The sequence below is a fragment of the Athene cunicularia genome (genome assembly GCF_003259725.1).
Source record: "Athene cunicularia isolate RWA chromosome 5 unlocalized genomic scaffold, athCun1 chr5_part2, whole genome shotgun sequence".
Lineage (NCBI taxonomy): Eukaryota > Metazoa > Chordata > Aves > Strigiformes > Strigidae > Athene > Athene cunicularia.
Genome location: NW_020799102.1, coordinates 7,294,363 through 7,305,154, shown reverse-complemented (window position 1 = coordinate 7,305,154; position 10,792 = coordinate 7,294,363). Strand labels below are relative to the sequence as shown.

The following is a 10,792-nucleotide window of genomic DNA, read 5'->3' as shown; positions in this document are numbered from 1 at the left end:
AGCCCGCCGGGTGCCGGTGCTTCCGCCGCTGCCTCACCTTGGCCTCCAGCAGGAGGTCGGGCCCGCTCGGCCGGTCGGGGCTGTCCGCCCCCGGGGAGAAGGGGCCAAGGCCGCTGGGGCCCGAGGGGCTGTCCAGCTTGCAAAGTTTGGGGGCGTCCCCAGGGCCGGGGGGTCCGGGGGGGTCCTGCCGCAGGCCGGGGGAGTAGGCGGACTTGATGTCCAGGGAGAAGGAGCGTTTCAGGCGGTTGGTGTCCTGGATGCGCTCGGAGGAGAGGTGCAAGCCGTTGAGGCCCTGCTGCAGGGTGGTGGGCGACAGGACCTTCGGGGTCCCACCTTGCCGCTCAGGGTCACTGTTGGGGGACGCCGAGCCAGCGCCTCTTGGCACCTCCTCGGCCTTCTCTGAGGTAGGTGGTGGGGGATGCCGGCTGCCCTCAGCCGCCTCCGCCGAGTCCTGCTGGGTGTCCCCCTCGCCCCGGTCGCCCTTTGACTTCAGGGCCTTGAGGAGCTTCAGGCTCCTCTCGTACTCCAGGAGCTGGCCCAGGAAGTTGAAGTTGGGTGAGATGGATGGGCGACGGTCCTTAACGAACCTGCCGAGAGGCACAGACAGCCCCGGTTGGTGCTTGGTCCTTCAGCGGGTCACCCCTACTCTCTCAGCCTCCTTGGGGAGAAGAGGCATCATCCAGGACCTTCTGACCAGACCCTCCAAAGAAAGGGGTCTTGGGGAACCATGGGGCCTCGGGATGCCCCAGGGCTAGAGCTGGGACTGCCTCCCTGCTCTGTTTTATTGCTCCAAACCATTCCTCATTGCATGCACTTTACAATGGGAGGTTTGGTTTGGTTTCACCAGGACTCAGCCAAGGAAAGACATAGCTTCAAGGAGCTCCCACCCTCTCCTTCTGGGCTCAGCCTGCTTTTCTTCTCTGGAGTGAAGCATACCAGCGTAACCCCTCCCTGCCCTCCGGGGAAAACTCACCTGTAAGCATCATCTGATGACATACCCATAGTCTTCATGATGTAGGCGATGGCGATGGTGGCCGACCGGGAGATCCCGGCCAAGCAGTGCACAATCACCTGGCAGCTGGACACCTTGGCCTTGTCTGGTGCATTGTGGAAGAAACAGAGAGAAAAGCACCAATGCAGTCAGAGATGGTGAACAAAATTACTCTAGTCTCCCTCCCCAACCCTCAACCCCTTTGCGTGAAAGAACAAGGGTTGCTGAGAATAAGACCATGGAGGACAGAAGGGTTCACGTTTTGAAAGATGAAAACTGGAGGGTCTGCAAGCATTAACAAAAGCTCACCAATGAATTCAATGGACTTGTCCAGCCAGGGAAGGAGCTTCTCACAGTAGTTGTCATTGACAGGAATGCGCATGAAGTGACTATCACAGATGAAGTCTGGCTTGGGACAGGAGTTGCTGGCGTTGAGGACATAGCTTATCCCGTTCTGCGTCATCAAGTCCTGGTGGGAAAGAAGCAATCGAATGATCGCCTGAGTTCAGCTAGCACCAAGTGCTGAAGATCTGCCCTGCCATGCACCCCCTGCCTTCTCCCATCCCAGTATTTTCTCCTGTGGGTCTCCCACTGCTGCCTTGGCCTAGTTGATGGTAGTACAGCAGAGACCAACTGAGAATGTTGTGTCAGTTTAGATGACACAGATTTGAACCTCAGCAGATCTTTGCTTTGGTCCAAGTAAAAGTAAGCGAGACCAAAGACACCTGGAAGGGGGTTCCAGAGGGGAAAACCCAAGAACCCCAGTATGAGAGGAATAGGAAATTACAGGAAAGAAAACTGGTGAAAACTCTGGGTGAAAACTTTGCGGGAGAGAGGAGGCATCTCACCAACAGAGTGGGGGGAGTCATTGGTAGCACCCTATGTTAACCAATGTGTCTTTGCTCCCACACCCCTCAGATGCACATCAGGAGTTCTCACAGATTTGTTAGTTGTTCACAATTCTTCACTGTGAACATACGCTCTTGTGTTGGGACATAGACAGGTGGTGAGGGGAACCATCTCTTGCTTCTTTCTGACACTGCAGTGAACCTGGACTTGTTTCCTGTGACTCTTCTGCTTTGGCCACTCAATAGCCGCCATCACGGCCCGTATTTCTGACTCAGTAAAATGCAGTGGCACAAGGGAGACCTTAGGTAAATAGGGCCAGATGAAAAACTGTGGTGAGGGGGTGAAGTTTGACCCATAGGCTGTCCATAAGGGAACTGGCTTGCTGGGTGCCTACTGCTGCATCCACACCAAGTTCCATTTCTTCCCTTCCAAGGCTACAACCAGCTTCACCTATATGTGGTGCTGACACCAAATTTATGGTTCATCTAACCCCTGTCTCTTTCCTCGTCCCATCAGATCAGGTATCACCTGTACAAGTGGGAGCAGGTTGCTTACAAACAGTGGGGGAACACCTCTGCCAGCTGCCGGGTCTCAGTGCCTGGTCTGCACTACGCCAGGGAAGACCCACAATTAAATGGGAGGAGAAAACGTGGAGATAAGAGAGTCCTTCCACACATCAGAGTGTGTGCAGCTGCCGTGTGGGATCTCTCCTTTGCAACATGCTGGAGAAGAGAAGCATTGCCCATGCACGGCCTTGCACTTGACCTTTCTCTGCTGCCTATGAATAGAGCATCTTCTGGCCACATCGTGGGGATGGCAGAAAACAGAGCTCCAAAAGATGAACAAAACACTCCGAGGAGGTGGGGAGGGAAAGAAACCATCAGTTTCCCTGCCTGACATTGGCTCCTCAGGAGACTGCACCAGGATTTTGGCCCTGGCTCTCCAATGGCCAGTTCCTGCCCACCCCAGCAGGCTCTGCCGAGCCCGGCCTCGGCTTGGCGGAGCCAGCCCAGCTCCCGGACTCACATTCTTGGCATTTTTCTCTTTCATTTCCTTCTACTCCCTGTATATAATTTCTCTCTCCCTCCTTTCTGTCTCCAACCCCCCTCCAGTGTCGTGGTCCCTCTCCCCCCTTGCCTGCCCCGGGCGAGGACGCCTGGCTGGCTCCCTCCTGCCCGCGGTAGGCAGGCGCCCGGCGGCATTTTAACTGCAATTCCTCTTTCTTTCTTCTCACTGTTATTTTTCCTTTAAACAAAATTCCTTCCCTGGCGTGACATCACAGCACAGCCCTTCCAGCACCTTTAAAAGGGCACTATCCCTCTTTTCTGCTCTCTCCCCACAGCAAAACTTTGCTCCTTTTTGAGCCTCCTGAACAAGCCCCTGCCCCTTGCTGAACACCCCAGCTGAATACCCCAGCTTTCTCCCACTCTCTTTGGCTCCCGAGGGGATCACAGGGCTGCTGAAATTGGTGTTATCTGGCAGCCTGGCTGGCACGGCGGGTGGGTGCAAAGCTGGCTCCTGTCCCACATCTTCCTCCAGTTGTGGTAACTCCCCCTCCAAGCCCAGGGTTTTTCCCAGCCGTGCTCCTTCTGCCCCTGAGTTTTCTACAGGCACTTGGGAAGAGTCTGACCACCCCAAAGCTCATCAATATGAGACAACCCATCCGGCAAGCACCCTTCCAATTCTGCCAGGCTCTGCCTATGCACTCCCTGCCTTCAGCCTCCTGGTAGGGTCAGACCGACCACATGTGGCCCTCTCACTGAGTCCTTAATGCCCTCACCCCTCTGCATGGCTGGGGTCCCAGATGGAATGATGGCCAATGTGTCCCCTCAACAGGGCCATACCTTGTTTAGGACATCTTTCTGGGAGCCCAGGTAGAGATGCGGCAGGATGCGTGTGGGGCCGACGTTGGCCACAGGCAAGCATGGCTGGGAGATACTCATCGGCAGGATGGCAGCTGGCTTCCCCTCACAGAGCCCCGGGAAGCAGGACGAGAAGGTAGCAAAGCCTCCTGCGGAGAAAATGGGGACATTGAGCTCATAGCAGCAAGGCTGAGACCATCAGTACCTGGCACTCCAAGGCCTGGGCTGGGGACAAAGCGGAGATAACCCTGCAACACTGAGAACAGAGCCTTGAGGAGCAAAAAGCCACCAGTCATTGCTAATCAGTGCAGACACGTGATGACTGTGCCACACACATGGAGAAAGGAATGAAGACTCAGGTCTGATTTTTCCTGCTGCAGCTGGATATTAACACACACGCGAGGCATCCTGCACCCCCCCTGCTCTTCACAACTTCATTCAAACAAACGACAAAAAGAGAAAGTCCTTTTCTTGGCTGCCTACTACTCTGAGGACAATCAGGGTCACTTTTTGCTAGCAAAACCCGCCAGGGCAGGATGACGACAAGCAAGCTCACCCAAGCGCAAAGGTTGGGGAGGTCAGCCCAAAGCTTGCCATGATGGTTACACTTACACATTGTGGCTTCTGAGAGATGCTCCCTCTGCCCATCCCTGCTGAGTCCGTGATTTCTGGCACATCAGTACCTGCAGGCCATTGACATTTTTCATGCTCTGGACCTTACTGAATGTGACAGCAAGCAGCGCCCAGTTTACTGCACCAGGCTGTTGGGCAGTCATACCCAGCTTCAGCATCTCAAAGCCAGATATTGAGAGAAAACCCCCAGCTGGGGCCGTGGTAGGTGGCATCTGAGCCAGAGCTATCACCACAGTGTCTGGCATGGTCAGAAGCATGGTCTAAGTGTGTATGAGTCTGCCTGAAAGCCAGTCCCCAGTTCAAGTGGCAAGACCACTGACTTGAGCAGGGCAGCAAGCATTGCCCTGCCTCCATGGTGAGCAGCTCAGGAAGCTGGAAAACCCCAAGTGCTTTCACACGTCCTGCACGGTTGCGTAAGGCCACTGGTGATCCTCATTTGCTCTTGCTCACCAGTCCCATTCTCTGGGGTAGAGCCAGGTCGGGCTAGTGGTGGCCCAACCTCACTTCCCTCCAGTTGAGGACAGCTGGGTGGCAGCTTGGTGCAACAGAGAGGACCTTGGGTCCTATCAGCCCACCAGGCTCCCTTGAGGTTTTCCCAGTCATGTGAGTGAGCAGATGCAGCTTGACATCACCCAAAGGGCAGAGAAGACTTTGAGGCTTGACCAACTTTGACTGCCGGAGGGACCAGGATGTCCCCATGAGATCCTTATGAAAGTTCAGGTCTCTGGACACAGCAGCATGGGAATCCCTGGCCCATCTTCACAGCTAAACAAGACGTTTTAATGAGCCTTTGGTAATGACCTTTCCATTCAGTTTCTCTCCTTCAGAAGTAGGGCAGCCTTGGCACATTCTCAATTTACCTCCTCCAGCACCCTGCCAGCATTCCTGCGGATCCTCTTGGAGCACTTTCCTGGCTGCTGGTATGGCACCCAGGCTCTGGCAGGGTGTGACTGATGCTGCAGACAACCCACCCCACGTGTTTGGGAGGTAAAGGTAATAGAGAAGCCAAAGAAGTGCCTCAAATCATGCTCACACCACCTGGGAACATTCAAGGTCCTCCATCACCGCAGCTCCTGGTGTCAGCTCCCACTGCCCAAAGAGGAAGGTGTCCTCTAACCAACCTCTTTTCTCCCCTCTCTTATGTCTTCCTGGCTAGCAGCTAACCCAGGTCCCAGCTCCAAAACCTGACCAAACTGGGAGGGGTAGAGTTAAAGCACCTTATCTTCTCCAGCACTTCCTTTTCTCTGGCTCCCTCCAAAGTGACATCACCTCTCAACTGGGACATTAAATCAGAGGGAAAGCAGGAGGCCCAGCACAGGTGCAGCACAGCTCCTGTTACTGCTCATCCCTGTGCTGCATCCCCACTGCCAAGGGGCGTAAATCACCGGCCAGAGCCCTGCATGGACACGTGCAACCTCCCTGCTTCGCCCCACTTTGAACACACTCCACCGATGCCTGGGGGATGCTCGAGCAGAAACCCTGCGGGAAAGGTTTCCTCCAGCTGCCCCCAGGGAAGCCTGCAGCACATAGGGTCCAGTGGGGCGCAGATTTGACCCCTGGACTCATGCAAAACAACATGGGAATTCTTCCAAAGGAACCCAGAACATTTTTTGTGGAGCAGAGTGCACACAAGTGCAGCCCTGGGGATCGGTGACTGCTTGAGTCCCCAGCCTCTCATGCTCACCATCAAAAGCTGCCCGGGGCCGTGTATGGCTTTGTCTTGCTCTTTAGAAGTCGGGAGCATGGGGTGATCTCATAGCTAAAGCAGGTCGGGGCACGCCGCTCTCTCCCCCTTGCCTGCCTCTGCCGGCACTCGCCCAGCAGCAGATCCTCTGCCAGCCCTGCACGGGGAAGTCCAGGCAGGGGCAGAGGGGGCTGCGAAGCAGGTGGGGACGTTTGCAGAGAGTGGCAGCAACACCCTCGGCTGCGGTGCCTACCCCGGCACGCTGCCAGCAACCAGAGGATGCCAGCACCCAAAATGATGCCCATAGCTCACCCCGCTTGTCTCAAGAAAAACCTCAACCCTGTGTCTGGGAGCGCGGGCATGCTCCCATCCTGCCTGTCCTCATTTCCCCATGCCTGCAGCTGCTGAGGGCAGCCTGGGCTTGGGGAAAACCCTAGAGATGAGGCTGGGTACTTGACACCATCCCAACCTCGGAGCAATGCTCATCCCACCCCCACCGGCTGCTCTAGCATGCCTTTCATTTTTAGAAAGCAAAGCAGCTCTTCAAAACAATCCCAAAGGCAGTGAATGTCCCTGGCTGGGCTCCAACCGATACCTGGGCTTTCCCCCCTCTATACCCGGGGTCATGGATCCCAGCTTTTGTTGGGAGAGTGGCAGAGCCCCATGAATGAGGAGCCAGGGCAGCAATGGGTCTTTCTAGTCTTTTTTATTCGATGTGCTGGTGCCGGGAGCACCCTTGGCATGTGGGGAATTAAGCTCAGGAAGGATTTGTATCTGACGTGGAGCGGGTGCTTGGGGATCTCTAGTTTCTTCCTCATGGTCCCCTCGAGCCTGGCGAGGGCTTGCTGGGGAGGAGCTGGTCCCTGTGCAGCACAGCCCCATGCCCTGCTCATGGCTCCAGCACTCCTGAGGGCTCTCAAAACCATTCCATGGAAAAGCTAGGGTCTTCCTGTCTCCTGCAATTACCTGAGGCAGAGGTGGGGCCCAGGAGGAGAGGGGGATGTTTGGACACGGGGAACCAGGCCAGAAGTGGGGATGCCTTCACTGCTCCTGCTGAAGATGGAGGAAGGAAGAGCCAAGAACCAGCATCAGGCAGGTCTCTGGGAGGGCTGAGGGGTTAAAATCACCCCCCAGCTTTGGGGGATTCGTTCAGCACTGCCCCCAGAGACATAAAACCCCTTAATGGTGGCCAGCTCAAGGTGGGGCTAAAAAGAAATGCAGCTTTCAGGAGGGGAGTGCTGTCACCCCCCCCCAGAGGAAAGAGTGCAACAACTGAAACCTGTTTCTTCCCCCATCCCAGGCTTTGCTCATGGGGTGCTGACCACCCTTCCATCTCCTGCTGTGCCCTGCAGAAACCCCTTGGGCCAGCCCCCAGCCCTGCTCTGCATGGCCCTGGCAGCAAACAGAGCAGAAGGAAAAAACACACTACTTTTCCCCTACCTCCATCTTTACCAGGCCCTCCCCTCTGCACGTTTTCCAGCTGAACATCTATGACAACCTCCCAGTGAAACTGGATTTGTTGGGAGAAAAGATGCCACAGAGGGAAGGTGGACAGCCTGGGAATCCTTCTTGAGCCCATCCCTCTGCCTGTGGAGAGATGCCAGTAGCATCTTTGAATAAGCCCCTGTGGTACCAGCACTGCTGCAACTCTTGGGGAGCACTGTGACTTTTCCCTTTGAGCAGCAAACGGCACAGCGAGGAGCCCTTTGCCAGCCTCCCCTTGCACCAGCGGCTGTGTAAGACCCTGAGGTGGCTAAAACCAGAATGAACAAAAAGCCCCAGTGCTGGCGTGGGGCTGATGGGCATGGAAGACGATCATTAGCCAGAAGAAGAGAGGTGTAGGACTGCCGAGCTGGGACCCTGCTGCACCTGGACACCCCTCCACTGCCTTGGCTGTCACTGTCAGGTGGTCTCTGAGGACACCCAGCTCACGGTTGGGACACTAACAACATCTCAGCCATCACCCATCACCTGCAAGCTGCCCTGTTCCCTCTCTGCCAAGGCAGGGCAGCAGTGGTGGTGCAGGGAGGGTGACACAGAAGGTGACAAAGTCCTGGCTAAGGACAGGGACGTGATGTGGCATTGTTTTCTTCCTGGTGATAAGTCCCAGGTTTGCAGATTTAAAATCCATTGAGCTGCACTGGATGTTAGGGGAGATGCTGCTGGGGATAAAAAGGAAGGTGCGGGGCATGTTAAGCAGGGCTATCCCAGCTCCCTGCTGCTCTCTGCGTCCCTCCCTGCACCGAGGTCCTCTGCCTAGGCTGGAGGCTTGAAGTGCAGACAGGGAAATGACAGGGCTTGAAAACCCTCACACATCTTGTGCAGACTGTCCATTTATCTCCAGCCCCATAGACTCACCTCCTTCAGAGCCCCTTGAAACAACCCAACAGCTCTGGCCTTGATGCTGCACCTTGCCAACTGCAAGAAGCTGTGAAAGGGCTGCCCAGGGCACCTGCCCCAGCCCAAAACCGCTCTTTTGGACATACGTCTTGAAGACCCCCAGCTCCATGAGTCTCCTAAACGTCCCCCCAGAGACACACCCAGCAACAGGGACATATCCTGTTGGCCAGCCTCTCACGTGCATGGTGGAGCACATCCAACCCAAAGCCCCGCAGCGGGAAGAAGAGGTGACATGTCAACCCGCTGTGCCCTCAGTCTGTGGCAGCAAGGAGGGGAACAGGCACAGCTGGACCTGCAAACCCTCCCTGGGCCAGCAGCCACTGCACCCCACCTCCACACCCCCAGCTCTCACACCAGGAGCTGGCAGGAGACCTGCAGGCAGTGTTAAAGAGGTGGTTTATAGCCCACCCTCATTGCTCCTATAATGAGTGTAAAAGAGCAGCAGCCGGAGCTGCTCAGAGACTAGTTCCCCATGCAGGTGCTGGAGCTTTCACAGCAGCCTGCAGCCCCACTGGTGGGTTTTACGCCTGTGCTGGAGACCCTCTGCCCCCCTAAGGCTCCTGGCAGCTGAGGGGGCTGAGAAAAGCCGGGCTCTGCCCAGCTCTCATTAAAATGCCTGCGGTGGCTGAGAGCCGCTGCCAGGGCGGCACGTGGCGAGGGGCAGTGGGGCATGCAAGTGAGCACGCGCCTCGGCTGCTGCTGGAGGAGCCTCCACGCCAGCACGGCTCCCCCACTGCTGTGCCGGCTCAGTGGCCAGGATGGTGGCTGGATGCCTCCCCATCATCCCAGCCCCCTGGGGACACGCTGCTCCCAGTGCCCTGGCACATCCGTCCCCAAGTGTTAAACCACCTTGCTGAACTGAGGCATGGCAGGAGATGATGAGAGCTGGGGGGACCTGCAAAACCCCAGGGCAGGGCAGTGAGCCTGAGTGTTTGGCCAAGCATCTCTGCGGCAGGTTGAATCGAAGGAAGGAAGGCAGAGGGGCCAGGCACGCCACATATCAACCTCTAGAGCCGCTGGGAAAATGTCTCTTTACAAAACACCATCTCCCTGGCTCTCGTGCTGGGTGGGAGCCCGTTGGTGCCAGCAGCTAAGCCAGGCAGCGTGAGGAAACACTGCTTATGCCACCCTTACTGCGCTCTGGGAAGCTCCAGGGCTTTGTCAGCACTTCCTGCTGCCTGGGACATTTCTGAGTTTCCCCCCCCCCCCGCCTCCATCCTCCCTGTTCCCCTCTTGGCACTGCAGCCCCCTTTGCTTTTCCCCAGCGATGCCCGATGTGGGCAGCCCGCTTGCTTATGCGCCCTTCCCACCCACCTGGGTGAAATCCCGGTGCTCGGCAGCCCAGCCAGCTCACCCTCTCCCCTCCTGGGTGATGCTCTCTCACTTCCACCCATCTCAGCGCACTGGAGAGAGATGCTTGGTGCTGGTCTAGCCCCCTGTCCCCCCTGCACACCCCTGCCCAGCCTGTGCTTTTCCCCAGCGCAGGTTTCACCCTTCATTCACTCGGCACCAAATTTCATCACCCCACTGCTGGCTCCTTTTTTTTCCTCTAAGCACGGGGGATGGGAAAGGCGATGAATCAGCCCTGTTACGGATTCATGTGAATTCCCCGTTTCCCCAACGGTCACCCCAAACAGTCTCTGCCCATATGCTGCTCTATCACCCCGCTGCCTCCCAACCCGTGCCAGCCCACCCTGGTCTCACAGGCTGGTCCCAGACCCCCCTCCCATTCTCCCAGAAGAGCGGAAAACGTCCTTAAAAAAAAAAAAAAAAAAAAAAAAGCGGCAGAAAGGAAGCCCTCCACCCACACAACCACGGACATACTCCCCGAGCTGCTGGGCTTGCTTTTCATCCAGTGACTGTGCCTGCTTTGGACCAGCCTTACTCGTTCTAAGTAAAGAAAAATGTGTCATTTCCAGGAGTGACTTATTACTAATGACACCATCGCTGGGTTATGTGCTTCATGCCACAAAAACCTGTCAAGCACTTTTAGCAGGCTCCCATTTTAAGTGGTGATGGAGGGGAAGTTTCTTGATTCAGCCCTTTGGTAATCTAGGTCATTCCAGACTCGGCATTATTTTTAAGATGCCCCAGTTTATATCCCCTTCCTCTGGTTGCCCCTCACTCTGGCACCGTGGGGTGGAAACACTGCAACCCCCTTTTCTGAACGAACCCCCCAAAGACGGGCAGGCGGCACCCGCGTTAGGGAAGCGAAATGGCTCCGTCGGGCAGCTGCCTGCCTGCGGGCTCTCGGCCGATCGCCCCTGGGCCCCCTCGCCCTCCCCTCTGCCCGTGGACCCCACCGAAAAAAAGATGCCGGCGGTAGAGCCCGCCCGGGCTCCCGCAGCCTTCCTCCTCCCCTCCTCCTCCTCC

At 56.5% G+C, this 10,792-nt stretch overlaps 1 protein-coding gene across 1 annotated transcript in view; it reads right to left on the bottom strand.

The window, feature by feature from the left end:
- The window catches only part of DUSP8 (dual specificity phosphatase 8), a 61,831-nt gene that overhangs the window by 21,833 nt on the left and 29,206 nt on the right, over positions 1 to 10,792 (bottom strand). Inside the window, exons 4-7 of the mRNA XM_026850178.1 lie at positions 3,685 to 3,851; positions 1,301 to 1,460; positions 974 to 1,097; positions 1 to 587 (exon numbers count right to left, since the gene is read on the bottom strand). Coding sequence (XP_026705979.1) covers positions 1 to 587; positions 974 to 1,097; positions 1,301 to 1,460; positions 3,685 to 3,851 — 1,038 coding nt within the window. The remainder of the gene's footprint in view (positions 588 to 973; positions 1,098 to 1,300; positions 1,461 to 3,684; positions 3,852 to 10,792) is intronic.